This window comes from Dipteris shenzhenensis, chromosome 24, assembly GCF_047967505.1.
Source record: "Dipteris shenzhenensis isolate YYH24624 ecotype China chromosome 24, Dip_SZ_1.0, whole genome shotgun sequence".
NCBI lineage: Eukaryota > Viridiplantae > Streptophyta > Polypodiopsida > Gleicheniales > Dipteridaceae > Dipteris > Dipteris shenzhenensis.
Genome location: NC_141619.1, coordinates 7097355 through 7116016, shown reverse-complemented (window position 1 = coordinate 7116016; position 18662 = coordinate 7097355). Strand labels below are relative to the sequence as shown.

The following is an 18662-nucleotide window of genomic DNA, read 5'->3' as shown; positions in this document are numbered from 1 at the left end:
ATGTACATGTAGTTGAAAACAACACACACACACATCCACATGTTGTCGCACAAACATGCACATGCAAACACAGGGGCATAGACACCCATGCATGCACACATGCACATGTCCATGTGCATAGGCACACCCACATGCACATGCACATGTGCATGTGCATGCACACACACATGTAGATGCACACGTGCATAGGCATACGCACATGCATCCATGCACATGCCTTCATGTATGCTTGTACATGTGCACATGCACATGCACAAGCATACACACATGCACACATGTGCATCCAAATTATGTTATGTTTTTATGAAATTTATTTAAATTCATGCAATTCAAGGATAGAAACAATCCAAGCTAGGACCTCATTTGTGCCTATTGCAAAATACGTGACCCTTTGTACAGCTACTCCTAGTTTCTAGCAATGGAAAATGCTAGGGAAATGAGTGTGTTGCATAGGTTTTCAATGTACTCTTCATAATTTCTTAGCAGTTGAAAAAAGCGAGACTAGAAGAGACATGAGAATGGAGGTGGACTCTGATGGTCCTCTACCTCCCCAAAGTACCCTTCCTCCCCGGACATCTACCCTCCCTTCCCAAACTTGAACCTAGCAAGAAAGACTAGTGCTAAATGTGCAAACACTTAGGGAGACCTTCGCTCCTTCTAGCTCATCGCTATCTTTAGCAGTAGCAATTAAGGAAAAAGGTGATGGGATGCAATCATGGAGAAGACTCCTGAAGGAGAAGAGACATTCTTGAAGCTCCCCCTCATTCCCTTTGGATGGGAGACTGACTATGACTCCCCATATGCATTTCCCTATGCTCCCGTCTTGATTTTTAGAAAGGGCAATCGACTTTTTGACTCAAAAAACCTACACTGACTGGGAAGAGGAGGAGTATTGAACTATAACAAGACCCTCTGCGATCAAAGCAAGAAGAGGAGTATGGAACTATAACGAGACACTCTGCGATCAAAGGAAGAAGAGGAGTATGGAACTCGTTTTCAGCCTTAGTAGAGGGTTCAGATTTCCCAGAGGAGGAGTTTGTGCCTGCTACTTTTGGGGAGCCAGTGATTGGGTTTCCTGTTGACAGGGCTTCTTCTTCAGGTGCCAGGATTCTTTCCCCTGTTGATTTTCCACCACTTGGTTCCATCCCTCCCCCCTCGAGTAGGAGGTCTTCCCCCGTTGAGGGGTTTGTTTCCGCCACTAGGTCGGGTAAGGTGTTCCACTCTACATCCTCCCGTCGATGAGGATTATTAGTTGGAACATACAGGGCCTAGGTGGCATCCCACATCGCCGCCGTAGATAGCTGATCCGGGATCAACTTCATCCAGGTGTTACTGGGGGTTCCATTGATATATTATTTATTCAAGAGCACAAGCTGGATTCTAGAGATTGTGCCAAGTCAGGCAAGTTGCTTTCTGGCCATACTTTTTGGTCGCCTGCCTTGGGCACCAGGGGGGGCACTTCTATTTTAGTTTCACAATCGGTTCTCCCCTTAGTTGTTGGGCATGGAGTCATTATTCCCTCTAGAGCTCAGTGGATTATTCTTTTGATTGGAGGGCGTAAGGTTGGTTTCCTTAACCTATATGCCTCCAACATTAGAGGGGAACATGTCCTTATGTGGAAGACTTTGCTCTCGTGGGCCCCCATTGTGGATTCATGGGTGATTGAAGGTGACTTTAACATGGTCGAGTTACCATCATACAAAAAAGGGGGTAGAGAAGGCGGACTTCACTCTTTGGAGAGAGCAGCTTGGGATGCCTTCCTTTTTCATTTCTGTGGCAGAGATACTTGGTGTGATGATGCCTTTCTTATTCAGCCACAGTCCCTCCTATTCTCTTGGTCGAACAGGGGGCAACAGATGCCTATTCATGCATGCATTGACAGATTCTATGTAGATGACTGGGCACTAGACAGAGGTGGATCGGTATGCATTACTGCTGGGGTTTCCACTTCAGACCACTTCCCTGTTGTGCTCGCTATCTCAGAGCCTCACTTGAGAGGCCGGTTTGCCAGCATCAGGATTCCAGATGCCTTTTACGCAGAGGACCTTACAGAGGCAGCCCTGTAGATATGGTTTGCTCATGTCCAGGGTGGGCAGCCATATCCATCACATGTAGCCGCTGCCCTTTCTGGTATTAGCAACTTCTACCGCTCAGTTGCTTGTACCAGGAGACGAGATATTCTCAGACGTGAGATTGGTGTTCGCCAGCAGTTGGCAGCTTTGCAGAGGGAAGAGCAGAAACGGCCTTCAGATGCTTGGATTCAAGAGCGCCTTGCTGCAGCAAGGGCTCATATGCAGTTATTGCTTGATCAGAGAGCATAGTATGCCTTTCATGCACGGGAGTCCTTCTGGATTCAGATGGGTGGTAGAGTCAATAAACACTTTTTCTCTACTCTTGGCCCTAAACATAGTAGAGAGAGTGTATCCCAGCTTATTGACTCACATGGGGTTTTACAGACAGAGCCTGATGATGTCTTACGCATAGCTTTAGATTTCTATGCCACCCTTCTTACTGCTGATCCTGAGACACACGATAGAGAGGATGCTAGACAGGCTATTTGGCAGAGTATCCCTGTGTTGGTGAATCTGGGTATGCATGTTCTACTCGATGCACCTTTCACCAACACAGAGTTCAGGACTGCACTTTCAGCCCTTCACAAGGGCAAGTGCCTAGGTTCAGATGGCCTCACCCCATCTTTTTTCATTGCATTTTGGGATATGATTGGAGACTATATTACTTGCACCCTGCAGGCCATTTGGGACTCTCGCGAGATGCCTGGGTCGCTTACAGAGGGTCTCATCCACCTTATCCCAAAAGGAGGTAGCAAAAATTTAGTGTCCCAGTGGAGGCCTATCACACTTCTAGGGACTTGTCTGGCCAAGGCTATCAGCCTCCTCTGATCGCAGCCACTTCTCCCTGATCTCATTCATGACACTCAAACGGGATTTGTGCATGGCAGAAGCATTTTTTATAACATTTTTTCTTTCTGGGAAGCTTCAAAGTGGGCCATGCAGAGTGGCCAGAATCTTGCCATTCTACTTTTGGATTTTGAAAAAGCTTATGACAGAGTAGATTGGGGTTTTTTGGAGGGCACCCTTCTACGCTTTGGCTATACTGATGCTTGGATCAGAGGTGTTTCCTCTTTGTACAGATCAGCCCACAGCCAGGTACTTATTGGTGGGGTAAGGGGTGAGAGATTTCAGATTTCGAGATGAGTTCGTCAGGGATGCCCCCTTGCTCCTTTCCTTTTTTTGTTCGTGGCCGAAGCTATGAGTATCTATGTTAGATCTCAAGCTGACATCTTTGGGCTGAGATTTCCCATCAAAAGGGAAGAGGAGCTACTTGACAGTGAGTTGGCTGATGACACAGCAATTTACTTGGATGCCACTCCACAAACGCTCACTTCTTTTAGGACAGCATTGGATTTATTTTGCTTGGCGGCAGGGGCACAGATAAATTGGCATAAATCCAATGGCTTTTGGATCAGTGATGAGGACACTCCAGTTTGGGGGCCTGACATAGGATTCACTTGGGTTCAGAGGGGTGTGCCTATCAGGTATTTGGACTGCCAGATCGGCTTGGATATTTCTACCATGCAGCAGTTTGCTCCCGTTTTGGAGAGCATCAGAAGGAAGCTTCTTTTTTGGAGCTCAGCCAAGCTGGATCTTGCCTCTAAAGTTGTGGTGTTCAACCAGGTCCTCTTGGCCACAGCCTGGTTTGTTTGTTCATGTTGGTGCCGTTCTAGGGACTACATCATTCAGCTCAGAAGACCGATCAGAAACTTTCTCTAGAGTGGGCTTGATGGCACAGCAAATGCCTTAGCCAGGGTGGCTTGGGAGACCCTCATCCTCCCTACACAGGATGGGGGTCTCAATATTATTGATCCAGATTTACAGTGCAGAGCTTTACTTTGCAAGATGGTGGTGCGAGGGCTTATGCCAGGGTAGGAACCGTGGAAGGACTTTCTTATCAACAGCATACAGAGGTGCACACCTTCTTCAGGAGGAGACTGGATGAGCAGTGTTAGATGGATCTTCACCACAGCACACCTCAGGTCACCTTCGTCCCCTCTCATGGTTGCCATTCTGAAAGCTTGGGCCAATTTTAGAAGCACTCTTCAGAGGATTCCTCCTTCCTCTCAGGAAGAGATTGATAGGCAACCCATCATGTGGAATGACAGTATTTTAGATGATCTTGGCAGACCACTGGGTGCCTCACTCTACATGCAGTGGTCCAGGTGGGAGAGGGGACCTGCTTCTTCTATGGGGTCTTGGAAAGCTTTCCGCAGGCTTCCAGAGGAAACCAAATCAAGGTTGACAAGACATCTAAGAGGGAGTGCAGGGAGGATCTTGCAGATTGAGGCAGACCTTCTAGAGGTTTGGGTAGACACAGATGATATGCCACTCACTTCCTCCACTTGGGCAGGTACTTTTTCGAGAGGCGGGGTTCCGCTTCAGGTTTTGGCCTTCCGAGATGCACAGGAGGATGCTTTGGTTTTTAGTGTCCAGGATGGTGGCAGATTGCTCAGGTCCACAGAGGACATCTTGCTTGAGTCAGCTTTTCAGCCTATCAGGGTTGTAGGTCTTTTGATGTAGGGATCAGATTCAGAGTGGTTCCTAGATCCAAACCCCCGGCTACTCTCCACTAGGTCTTGGAGGCTCTGGCTCTATGGGGGAGTTCCCATCAGGTATTTGCAGTGGGACCCCGGAGAGTGGGAGTGGGTTAACACAGGGCATCGAGAGAAGAGCATCCCCTTCTTTCGTTACACGGTCAGTAATGCCAGGAGATTTCAGCTCAGTAGTAGAGGTTGGAGACCCTCCAGAGTTCCTCATTGGGAGACTTTTGGTATTACTGCGGATCAGCAAAGGTGCTTTTGGAGGAGGCTCTGGAAATCCCATAGGAATAGAAAGATCACTATCTTCTTTTGGCTTTCTATCCATGGAGGGATTGTAGTGAACCTTTGGAGGTCCAGGTTCGGAGCCGACCCTACATGCCCTCGATGCCTTTCTGCTTCGGAGTCTATTCAGCATTGCTTATGGGATTGCAGACAAGCAAGGTTGATTTGGATGAAGGTAGCCAGGATTTTCAGTCACTTTGCCCATTCCCCACTTTTTATGACATGGGGCTCGGTGGCTTGGCTTTCTCTTACAAGACCTCAGGTTTTCTATGAGGGAGTTGACTCCTCTCGGGCCATTTCGGTTCGACGTCATCGAATTGAGTCCTGTTCGTTGGATGTGGTACCACACCTTCCTTTTACAGCTGTACATGCCTCTGTGGATACTTCTTGGGAGATTCTAGTGAGCATAGTAGCCTGGCATATCTGGAGAGCCAGATGCACAGAGGCTTTGGAGGGTACTCAGGTTCATCCCTTGCACACATTGGCTAGTATCTGGACAGACATCGTACATACTTTGATGGCCGTATGGATGGGTATGCAGGGCGACTCCCGTGCAGCCTCAGCTAGGAGGGCTTCTTTCTTCAGGGAATGGAAGGATTCTCCTTTCTTCTCTGAAACTACTACAGGGTTGAGGTGGCACTTTCAGCCTCAGCCTTGGTTGTTTTCCACCTCACTCTGAGGGGTTTTTATTTATCCTCATGATTTCATGATGTATTCCGCTTTGAGCTTGCTCTCGTGGGTCTTTTTCTTACTTAATAGAAGTCTTTTTCTTGGGAAAAAAAAAAAGGGAAGAAGAGGAGTATGGAACTATAACGAGACCCTTTGTGATCGGAGGAACCTACAAAGGAGTAGCAACCCTTGGACACAACATCTCAAGAGGTGCCTCAACAGTGAGAGGTGGACTAGCTAGGCCCGGTCCTACCACAGATCCATGCCTCCCACCTCAAGCCCTAGCTACTCAAAAATCCTCAAGGAGTACAAGGGAGGATTATTTGCAACCCCTTTTGTCATACTTCATACTGCTAACCCTTCAGGTGCCGTAGGGGCAAGAACACTTCCATCAAGAATGGAAGAGAGATCGCTAAGCCAAAATAGTTTCAAACTGGAGGATGAGGACCCTAAAATCCTGGACATTCAAAAGGTGTTGAAGTCTAGACCAAATGAATGGCTCATGGTTCGAAAGGGGATCCTCCCAACAATAGCAGCAGGCCCCCCCTAGGAAGAGGAAAAGGTGATGGGACCCCCACAAATGAAGGAAGAAGAGAATCTACTCATCTGCCACCCACAGAGGCCTGGATCGCCCTTTTGTAGATGGAGATGTAGCAAGAAAGCACTCCCACCAGTCAAAATACCAACATCAAGAGCCAACCAGAAGGAATGGGCCATGCCCACGACCCCATGGACATGGTTTTAATAGGAACCAAGAACGTGCCAGGAGCAGACACAAGAAGATGAGGTAGAGTCTACTAATCCAAGTACTTGTGTCTGTGCCTTTATTGATGAAAAGCTTCATCATGATTATGTTAACTGGTTGGCCACTCATGCAAACATTGGGTTCACTCCTGGTGCAAGACCCCTAGCCCTTGTCATTGAAAATTGGGTGAGAGCAAAGTGGGTCAAGAAAGGGATTATCGTCACCAATGTAAGATTCTTGAGAAAAGGGTTTTATGTTTTCTCTTTCAAAAAGAGGAGATGGCCTATGTTGCTCTCAACTAGAGCCTCTGGACCCTTAGAAATCAACCTCTATACTTGGAGCCTTGGTCCTTTGACTTCTCCCCAGACAGACAGAGATCTACCAAGATTCCTCTTTGGGTTGGATTACCTAACTTACCTCTCTCTTTTGTGCAACCAAGCTGACAGAATTTGTTAAAACCTAGGTGAGGTAATTGGATTTGAGAGAGAACAGTTCATAAACCCCCTAGGTTTGCATCATGATAGACCTTGCCATGGAACTCCCTGAGACTCTAATCATACTCAATAGGAACGAATCAGTCTTTAAAGACATCCCCTCATCTACAAAAGCCTACCCCATTTCTATTTCCTATGTGGTCAAGCTACACACAGGGTAAAAGACTGTTCTCTAAAGAGGACTAAAAAGAAGAACTCTCCTCCTTCCCAACTCCAACAAGAGAATAAGCCTATTTGGGTAGTAAAGGAAAACAAGAGAGAGAGAGAGAGAGAGAGAGAGAGAGAGAGAGAGAGAGAGAGAGAGAGAGAGAGCGAGAGAGAGAGAGAGAAAGAGAGTTATCTAGGAAAAAACTCAAAAGGAGGGCAAGAGAGGTATAGGGAAAGCCAATAAGGGAGGCAAAGCAAAGGACCCTCTCCTCTCAAGGAATACCTTTAATGCCCTAGTGGACAAAGAAACTAAGGATTGGATAATGGAAAATCTGGAGAATTTCAAGATTCAACCTCAATGGTCCTCAAATTTTAAGAATGAGGTCAACCAAATGATGATATGAGACAAAGAATGGTGAGGACCACCCCTCAAAGGAGGAACTCCCCCTCTTTGTCATTGTTGAAAAGGACTTCAAAGTCAAAGGTAAAGCAACCTGCTATTCTATACAATAAGCATATAAAAGAAGCCATACCTCAATTCAAAATCCCTCCCCCCAAGGTAAAAATGGGAAAAGTAGGAATGGTAAGTAAACCCATTTCCTTCCTCACACTAAATGTGTGTGACTTACTAACCCTTCTAGGGGGTGTGAAATTTCCTTCTTGTTGAGAGCCAACTCCCTTTCACCAACCTTTCTGGCCCTTCAAGGAGTGAAAGTAATTGGGTAAGAGCTTGAGAAGAGACTTCTCTCTCTTCACAAAGAAGAACCTAGTACTACACCCAAGATGAAAAGGGCAGAGGGGGCACTACCCTTGGTATACTCTCTCACTACAAAGGAGGGGTAATCAGTGAAATAAGCCATGATCAAGCTAGATGGGTAGCCCTCAGTTCAGCATAAAAGGAATTTTTTTCAATGTGGTCTCTTTATATGCTCCAACAGGCACCCAAAGCAAAATACAAGTCTAGGATTCTCTCTCTATGCTAGGAGGAGACATATTCTCCTAGGAGACTTCAATATGGTTGAAACCACTGTAGATTGATATCTGGCTTGGCAAAGGATCTGTCATCAGAGGAGTAGAATTATAGACCTTGGATAAGGTGAGAGACTCACTGCAACTAGTTGATATAGATTCCTAATTGGAGATGAATTGGAGACTACAGAAGAGAGGCCAAGTTGGGACATATGCTACCTCTCCCAGGGAATCCTAGACCAGACAATCATCACCACTAATACTTTTAAAACTCTACCTCTTTCAAACCACAAACCAATCCTCTTTCACTGTGACTTTGTTAAAGGCAGGAGGTCCACCTCATGGTTAAAGGATAGCCCCAATATTTTTTACTTGAAGAAAGTCCAATCCCAAATAAGAAACATCTGGACTCATGCCTTCTCTGTCCGAAGGTCTACCTCCGACTCATGGCTAGAGGCAGTCTTGATGACCAAGAATGCACTCAAGTGGGCAATAAAAGACAAAGCAAATGTGAGAGCCCAGAGGATGGACAGGATAAAAGAAAGTGTAGAGGCTCTTGAAACTAGAGCAATCTAGTTGCCCAGACTGATCTCCTCCTTGCCAATCTGACCTAAGAAGCCAGGATCAGGTGAAGATGAATGACTCTAGGGTTTATTTTAGAGACAAGTGGGCTAGGAAAATTGGCAAACCAACCATTGAGACCTTTAGGCTAATTAGGAGGAAAAGGACAGCAGAAGAAACACCCCTACAGAGAAAAGATGATCAAAATCTTTTAGCCTCTGAAGAAGACAACCTTGAGATAATCTAGCAACACTTCCAAAATTTACTGTCTACCTCTAGAAATGAAGATGCTCAAATTCGAAAAGATAGGGAGAGATGCAGTCAAACTAGATTCAAAGTAGTCCATAACTTTGAAAATCTCTACCTAGACCAGCCTCTTAGTCTAAAGGAACTAAAGGCTACTATCGACATTATGGCTTATGGGAAAACTCCTGGGGAAGATGGCCTCCCCATCAATTTTTACAAAGTCTTCTAGAAAGACATAGGACCCCTATCTTCTTAAACTCATGGAAGAAAGTCTCCTAGCTCTTGCCCTGCCCACTCATGTAAATAGAGGGGTCATTAAGCTAATCCCAAAAGGGGGAGATAGATAGATACTGAAAAACTAGAGACTCTTGACAATGTTTAATTGCAACTATAATTTTGTTTCCAAGGCCCAAACTCTAAGGATCCAGAAGAGAATGGACTCTTGGATTCTTCTTGAGCAAAAAGGCTTCATTAAAGGTAGGCATTCATTGGAAGCCATTGTCAATCTGTGGGAAGGATGTGAATATGCCAGACACAAAGTAGGATGTATGCTTTCTAAAAGTAGACTTTGACAAGGCATATGATAGACTTGAATAGGAATTCATCATCCAGACTCTCCAAGACCTTGGACTAGGACAGGGTTTTGTTTCTTCTATTAAAATTTTGCTTTCAAATGCCTCAGCAAAAGTATATGTCAATGGTCTTATGATAGAACCCTTCCTTCTCAAAAGATCAATAAGGCAAGGGTGTCCTCTTGATCCCCTTACTTTTGTCATTGCAATTGATTCACTAGGTGGCTGTTGCTGCTGAGAGACCAAGTGGAAAAAAGAGAGCTCAAAGGTAGAGCGCCCATTTAGTAAACACTTGATCACCCAGGAATTTGTTGATGACACAAAACTGACTCCCAAAAACATTCCCCAGGATGTCTCAGTTGTCCTAGAGTGTTTGGATGTATTCTGCAATGCTTCAGGCTCTGTGATTAATCACACCAAAACAAGGTACTCCACCCTTCTTGGAAACATGTCACTCATGCTCAACTTGGCTACCACAATATCCCCAAGGGCACGGTCTTCAGACAGTTGGGGATTCCCATGGTCTTTGAAGTCTCCATGAAGGACATGTAGGACTAGTTCATTCTAAGATTCAGGGAAAAACTAGAGAGATGGATGGGATACCAAACCAACATGGCAGGAAGAAGAATGGTCCTCAATCACTGCATTTATCCTATTGCCATCTTCTACCTATCTTGTTGGTGTCCTTCTGCAACTATTCTTGGTAGCTTTACCAAGCTATGTAGGTCCTTCTTGTGGGGAGGAAATAGCAATGTTAGAAAGATCTCCAAAGTCAGATGGGAATTTTGTATCAGGCCAAAAGAGGAAGGGGGGCTGGGTGTAGTGGACATCCAAGCCTCTGCTCACAAACTAGCTACACCTTGGATTATCAAAGCTGTTTTGAATCCCAGGAAGGATGGGACACAGCTCCTCTTAAGGAACCTCCCCTCAGTTAGGCCCATAAGGGCTCCTAAATGGAAGGGACATCCCAAGCTTTCTACCTTGTGCAACCTAGAGCCTTGTTCAAATAAAGGAAGTCCCCTTTGGAAATCCATGTGGAAATCCTTTGAGGCCATCAAAGCAAACATTATATTCTATGATAAAGGAGCCTTCATGACTCTAGAATCAATTTGGTTCTCAATTGTTATCAAAACTCCCCCTCTTTTTGATCATATTTTATCCAAGCTAGCTTGTTATTCAAAGAAGGGACCTCAAAGCTGGGAACAACAGCTCTAGGTCACATGGGAACTCAAATGGAAGAGATGGTAGGATATCAAAAGGGAAGTCAGACTAACAAATCAAGACCAACATCTACTCATGAGCATGATTCAAGGGTGGGATGGGAACACTATTTGGAAGGGGGGCCACTATCTTGGTGTACTAGAAAGAGTTCAACTCGGTCAACTCTACCTATACCCACTCCAAAGTAGGACATTGACAGGTCAACTCTACCTATACCCACTCCAAAGTAGAACATTAGGAAATCTACAAAGTCTTAAACAGGAGGTGGAACACCTTTGATAGCCAACTCAATGGAAAAAGAAGATTCAAAACCATATGAGGTAAGAGGATACCTAAAAAGTTCTCTGTCCTCCTTTGGTTAATACTACACAAAGTAGTCTGGACAAACAATAGGGGTCTCAAGATAAGCAAAGGTGATGGACATTGTAAAAGACATCCATGACATCTTTCACCTTTTTGTTGCTTGCCTAGTTTGCTAGACTAGTCTGGAAGGTAGTCAAGATACAACTAGGGGAACCTACTATCAGCTAAAAGCAATTCTCCTAGGAGACCAGAAAACTAAGCAGAACACTTGGATACTTATCAAAGTACATATATTGTGGCAGATTTGGGTCTCCAACAATAAACTTATAGTCTAACAACCTTCTCAAAAATGCACAGGAAGTCTTTTGCAATTGGCTTGACAAATTCAATTCCAAAGACAGCTTGCCTTCATGAAAACTTCGTTTAACTAGCAAGACTAACTTACTATTGTCATGAGCAATTGGACCTTGACAAGATGAACTATAATGAAGCATACTTTTAGCTCATCAAGGTGAGAAAAAGTACTTTGATTGTACCTACTTCCAGGCTGCAAGACAAAGTAGGAGACAAGTTTCTTTTATGTCTCCTCGCTTATGATATACTTGAAAGACAATGTATAAATCTTTTTATATAATACAAATGACCTTTTTTGCCCAAAAAAAAAGGTTAAGAGTGGGGAAATACGTATCACGATGATCAATAATATAACTCCTCTTATTAACACATTACCATTGATTTATCATGGCCATAAAATAGTAAAACATTTGTTTGAGGGTTTGCACGCAAGTTTTGGTCAAATTATGTACACACAAGGGACAAAAGTAACATTAAAAAACCAATAAGGACGTCTAGATCTCTAAGTCCAATTGTCCTATATCTATAATCGGGAAATGGCTTTTTTGCATGTGCAAGGCTCTAAGACTAAGTAGGCCCCTAGGGACATGGGGGTCCTTGTCATTGCTCAACTTCTTAGATTTTGATAATGGTTAGTTCTTTGCTTTTGTAAAACACAACATCACTCACTTGTTTTATGTTCCCCAAGCAACACTCACTTTTCCTTTATAAGGATTGATCTACGCCCTCCTTTTCACTCCTTATTTGGAATTGGTGGTTTACCCTCATCTTCCTCACATGAATTCTCACATCCTCTTTGTCACATTGATTGATCCCATCAAATTGGATCCTAATAGAAACAAACTTGGATTGCAATAATATTCTCCTTGACCAAGATGTTAGTGGATGTCTTGCATAGGTATCATTAATGTCTTATTGACATATAGAAGGCTTTAAGATTGACAATACAACTTCCAAATGAAAGATGCATTCGATGTCAAATTTTGCAAGGTTGCAAGTAAGCTTATATGCTAAGTTTCTCAAGTTCATTTTTAATTCTTAGGGTTTAGAATTTTTGTTTATCACATATACATTCTAAATTGCTAATAAGATCCAATGTTTTGATTGTCTATATTGCACTTGCCATTTTTGTTGAATTCCCCAATCGTGGATCTTATTTGCAATAGCATCAGCCTAAATTATCTTAGGTAATATGTCGAATATGTATGTTATAGACAAATATAATTTAAATGTCAATACATTACATATAGATTATCTACATTCATACAAATTTAAGCTCAACATCACTACACAAGATGAAGCTAGTTTAAAGAATGCACTAGCAGTTCATCCTGGTGCACTCTTGTAATTTTACATATGCTTAAGATGAAAGTGTTAGTATTTCTTGTGTTTGGGTGGTTTATATTGCTATATGTGCAAGTTCTTCTCTACTAAAATGGTTATGGTAGCTTTTCCTCTTTTGCATGCAACAAGTTAGGTGTGTCCATGTGTAGCACCCATATACACATAGATGTAAGCATGTGCATGTGAGCATGCACACATACATTCTAATAAAGATACTTAGGACACGAAAAGTTGTATATTATAGTCGCATCTATCCTTGTGGAAATGGTAAAATGTTTGAAGCAAGGCTAGGGAGACATGGTGGTGAGAGAATAGCATGGCTTGAGAGGGGGTGGGATGATAGGGCCATAGGTTGAGCTTGGAGATTTGCAAGGGTGAACGTGATTGTGCATTAGGAGGCTTGATGATGTGAGGAGGGCATAATTATGAAAGGTGAAATGTCTTGCCAGGTGGAGGCCAAGAGTTTTTTTATGAGGCAACTTGAAGTTGAAGATCACAAGATTATGTCCTCCCTTTGAAGATGTTGATGAGATGGATGCAAAGATTCTATTGCTTTAGTCAAGAAGAAAAAGGGGGGGATACTTGGATCTACGTCCTCCTTTTCACTACTTATTTAGAATTAGTGATTTACCCTCATTGATCCCATCAAATTGGATCCTAATAGAAACCAACTTGGATTGCAATAATATTCTCCTTGAGCAATATGTCAGTGGAATTCTTACATAGGTATCGTCCTTGAGCAATATGTCAGTGGAATTCTTGCATAGGTATCATTAATGTCTTATTGACTTATACAAGGCTTTAACAATAGCAATACAACCTCCAAATGAAAGATGCATTTGATGTCAAATTTTGCAAGATTGAAAGTAAGATTATATGCTAAGTTTCTCAAGTTTCTTTTTTGTTCTTGGGGTTTAGAATTCTTGTTTATCACATTTCCATTAAAAAAAAAAGTATTGCTAATAAGATCCTCCCTAGAATGTATTTTTAACATATGTTTAGGCCATACAAAGCACCTCCAATGTTTTGATCTCCACATCGCCCTTGCTGCCTTTTTGTCCGTTTGCCCAATTGTGGATCTTATTTGCAATAAGGCTAAATTATCTTAGGTAATAGGTTAAATATGTACATTATGGACAAATATAATTTAAATTTCAGTACATTACAGATAGATTATTCACATTACATACAGATTTAATTTCAACATTAGTACAACAGATGAAGCTAATTTAAAGAATGCACTAGAAGCTCATCCTAAATGTTAATTCTTCTCAAGTCATAGTTAATCTTGGTGCCTCTTGCAATTTTAATATAGCCATGTTACATATGTTTAACATGAAGATGTTACTAGTATTTATTGTTCTCTACTAAAATGGTTATGGTAGCTTTTCCTCTTTTGCTTGGAACAAGTTAGGCGTGTCGATGTGCAACACCCAAGTACGCATAAATGTGAGCATGTGAGTGTGTGCATGCACAAAGACATGCAAATAAAGATTATTACAGTTGCATGGAAACGATACAACGTTTTGAAGCAAGGCTAGGGAGACATGGTGGTGAGAGAGAGTGCTTGAGGGGGTGGGCCACTGGTCGAGCTTGCAAGGGGGAACTTGATAGTGCATTGGGAGACTTGATGATGTGAGGGGGGCATAATTGCAAGGTGGAGGCCAAGATTTTTGTGATGAGCGGACTTGAAGATGAAGATGACAAGATTATGCCCTTCCCTTGAATATATTTGATGAGATGGAGGCAAAAATTCTATGTGATGAGACGACCCCTAGTCGAGAAGAAAAAAGGGGGGCGGGGGGGAATACTTTGGATGGAGTGAAGAAAGTGGAAGGGGTGGAGGAGGGGTACGAGGCTTAGCGGACGTGAAAGGCGAATGAAAAAGGGCGGAATGCTCTGGCTTTTGTTGTATTCATTCATTTGAGGGAAAATCAATCACAACTCTACCCACACAAAACACCAGGCTGTCGCACGCTCGCACACACACACACACAACACAAAAACACACACACACACACACATACACGCACGCCTTCCTCTTCTTCCTCCTGCATCCTCCACCCGTCGCTTCTCCATCGTCGGCACCACCATCTCCAGGTTCCTCCTCTTCCCTTTCTCCCTTTGCCCTTCTAGGTTTCTCGCTTTCCTTCTTTCTTGTGCGAAAATTTCCGCCCTCCCCGGATCTCCCCCCTGCCGCTGCCTTACGCAGCGTTCCTGCCCTCGCTTCTTCCTTCTCCTTGCGGATTTGCACCAGATCTTTGGCACCTTCAATTCAGAACCCTTCCAACCCATTCAACGCGTCATCCCTCGTTGATCTAGTTTAACCCTGCTCGTAGCCGTTTTGTTTTCATCACAACGCCTTGCAGGGCGATCGAAGTCTTATAAGAGCGTCCTTTGTTCTTCGTCAATGCAGCCCTACAGGGCGATACCATGCCTGTGCGATTGATGACTTATGTATCTCAGAGCCTTTCAAAAGAAAGTCTCATGCCCTGCCGTCTGTGTACAGTCGATTGCTTCAGAATGCACAGAAAGGTTTAACCCTTCCCAACGGTGAAGAACCTTGATTACGTCGGAATGTTGAAAGCTGTTGTCAGCCGTATGCACACAGTATGTAGCTTTCGAACTGTCAAGAACCTTCATCTTTATCCACAGCCGAATGGACTCCTGTAATTTGAAAGTGAAGTTATGAGAGCTAAACTTGATGAGTTTAATGCTATTTAGATGATTAGATGCGTGAATGCCGGTTATGTTTGGTATCAGGATTAGATGCGTGAATGCTGGTTATGTTTGGTATCAGTACCTTCACTCCGTCGTCCTGCAGGTTTGGGAAAGTAGATTACCGAACCTTCATCCATGTCCATAGCCAAATGGACTGTTAGAGTTAAACTCGATGAATTTAATGCATCTCAAAGGATTAGGTGGTGAATGCTCTGTATGTGTTCTCCCATCATGTAATGTGTCAACCCTGCGGGTTTGGGAAACTGTACCATTCCAGCCTTTGCCACTGACAGATCATGTTTAGCAATTTTTGTTAGTTTAACCTTGTTTCAGAGAGCTTTTCTGTCTTTTTTGAGGAATGTGTTAGCCTTGGTTGGGTTTCAAGTTTGATTTCGAGTCAACCATTACAACCTTTACACAGTATTTGCAAGACGTTTTGATTGGTCCTTCATGCCACAAGTGTGAGGTACGTTCAGAAATTTCTATCAAAATATGATAGCTGACACATTTGAAAATTTGGAATTTTGTGCTGCAGTGATGTCACCAGCAAAGCAGAAGTCAAATGAGAAACATGCAGCCAGAGATCGGAAGGCTGCATCTAGGCAAGCCTCTGCTAGCGGTGGTACAGCTGCCAATGCTTATAACCCTGTCTCTGGCACATTCCACACCCTAGAGCCTATTTCCTCTGATCCTGGAACAGGAACTCATAATGGGAGATTCAGATCCATAGATGACGTTGACGACAATGCTAGTTCAAATGGAGTGGGTGCAGAATTTGACAGCATGTCAAATAATGGCAGTTGTTCTGGAGAATCTGAGGACCAATTGCATGTCAATGGGAAAGAGAAGCATGGAGCTGGGAAGTTGGGAACATCACCTGGATTGGTTGGAGGTTTAGATAAGCGTGACAAAATAAGAGGTAAAAATGAAAGGAAACACCAGCGACAAAAGGAAAGAAGAGCTCAAGAACTGAGGGATAAGTGCACTGGTTATTTGATGTCACGGAAACTTGAAGCCCTTTCGCAGCAGCTGGTAGCTATGGGTTTCTCTCAAGAGCGGGCTACCATGGCCCTTATTTTAAATGATGGTCATGTTGAACAGTCTGTAGCATGGCTTCTTGAGGGAGGCGAAGTTCAGGTGCATGAGGATTGGAGTACTGGTGGCAATCCGAAAATAGATATCTCTGAAGAGCTTGGACGGATTGCTGAAATAGAGAAGAAGTACAAATTTGCAAGATCTGAAATTGAAAGAGCTATTGTTTCGTGTGAAGGAGATTTAGACAAGGCAATTGATTGTTTGCAAGCACGCAGTCGGAACTCATCCCCTGGTCGTTCTGAAGGGCACAATCTTCATGTGCAGACAAATTCAAAACCGGATCCCCCATTGTCGGTCCCAGCCATGCCTCACAGTTCAGGAGCTTTGCAAACTAGAGGCAATGGTACACTCCAGCCTGCTTACCAAACCAGGAGGGAAGAGAGAGATATAACCCACCCGAAAGGGCGGTTGCAAGGCAGTTCCGGACATTCTCATACTCCTCCAGAAGGATCTGCTAGAGGTTCCACTCATGGGAAGAATTTTCCAAATCCCTTGACTACTAAGCCGCAGAGGCCTTTGTCACCTGCTGAACAAAGGACGTATGCTCAAGGTGCAAGACCTCCATCAGGCTCCCAGACAGCCTCTCCGCCCTATGTGTCGCCTTTTATTCATGCAGCTGACTCCAAAGCAGAGACTGGCCTCCTATTTGGCAGTGGTGGGACTGACTCCAAGATAGTTCGTAACCCTGCTAGAGAATCTTTTGTGAAGGCACCTTCAAAAGAGCCGTTCGTCACAACACAGCTACCACAACTCTTGTCTACAAGCTCAACACCAACCGGGGGCATAAACACTAGCCCTATCTCTTCCTCACCCATGTTTTCTACAGGTAGTTGGAGTCGTGGCTTTATGGATATGGGTTCTCTGCCTAGTGTTAATTCAACTTCTGAAAATGCAGGGCTAAAGGTTCTAACTGCAGGCAAGAAATCAACAGAGACTCTGAACAGTGGGGGTGGTGTGGATTTGCAAGGATACTACTATCCAGTTGGTTCCTCTCAGTCAGATTCTCTATCATCTCCCTGGATTTCCGTTGGGAATGGGTTGTCAAATCTGGATGCAGTTGTCCCTCCATCAAATTTGGTGCATTCTGCTAGGCAATCTTGGAGTTCTCCAGTAACATCTTATGGTTTGTATACAGGTTGGGGTACTGGGCTTTCTCATTCGTCCATAGATTGGAGTATGGGCCCAATGGCAAATTGTGATTATAAAAACATTGATTGGAGTATGAGCGCATCACCATCCACCACAACAGAAATTGGATGTTTTCGGGGGCTTTCAACCAATTTGGCTTCCTTGAAGCTGCAAGAGAAAGGCAATTCTGGATGGAACATGGAAGAGGGGAGGGCATTTCAAGCAAGATCAGGAACTGCAAACCATGTGACAGACTCGAATGTTGGACTCGGAGTCTGGAAGGCAGCCCCTTCTGGACTTGGCATGCAAGATAAAGCCTGTGGTGAACCAGGAAATGCAACGGCTTTTGGAGGGCATGAGTGGACGTCACCTTTTGCAGGAAAAGATCTTATTACTCTCCCTCAGGCAGTCTTTTCGCCATCATTGTAGAGAGCCTTATTGTCAGAAACTTCAGGCTGTGGCAGCCTTTCTTACTTCTGTTGATGAGAACATCCTGCCATGTACACATTCACTGTTGCATCCAACATGTATTGGTGGGCTACTTAGGAATAAGCAGTTGCTTTATTAAGTTGTGCTCAGCTCAGTGCTTTTGAATTCTGTCCAATATGTTCCCCCTTTTTAATGGTTTTCTCTAGTAGAGTCGCTGATTTCAATTTTAGTTGTAGCGCTGGTATACATCTGTGATTCGATCCGTCAGTACAGAGTATCATGGTTAGCATAGAACGCTTTATTGTGATGAATCTGCTGTGACAAGCTCGGGGGCTGTTTTGTTAGTCGGCGTTCACTTTGGCGGATGTGTGACAAGAACACGTGTGAGAAAATATGCATGTGTGAGAGCCTGTAATTATATGATAATCTTGACCTGCCCTTTGGTCATTGATGAAATCAGTGGGAATGTTTTTGTAGCTAAGTTGTGGAATGCAGGATGGAGTGGATGGTTCGTAACCTCGTGTGTGGCTTTTCAAAGTCGGCTCAATATCTTTTAAAGCTGCTGATATTTACTGGTATCCTTTTTGTGATCCACTCCCTTGACATAGAATCTGCATGGCTAGCATAGATGGTCCATTGTGACAAACGCGAGGTTGGGGCTGTTTAGGTCAATTGGCCTTCATTTCGACTGTATTTGTCTTCATCTCTGGATCCCTTTGACAGAAGCTCAATACAAATATTTTTGTGTGAATGAATACTCGAACATG

The 18662-nt window shown here is 43.8% G+C and overlaps 1 protein-coding gene across 1 annotated transcript; it reads left to right on the top strand.

Moving 5' to 3' along the window:
• Positions 1 to 14451: 14451 nt before the first annotated feature.
• LOC147886144 (uncharacterized) lies at positions 14452 to 18041 on the top strand. Its single transcript, XM_087395626.1, has 2 exons — positions 14452 to 14622; positions 15779 to 18041. Exon 2 carries the CDS (start codon positions 15781 to 15783, stop codon positions 17893 to 17895), a length of 2115 nt encoding a protein of 704 aa, XP_087251752.1. The 5' UTR covers positions 14452 to 14622; positions 15779 to 15780; the 3' UTR covers positions 17896 to 18041.
• The last annotated feature ends 621 nt before the right edge of the window (positions 18042 to 18662 follow it).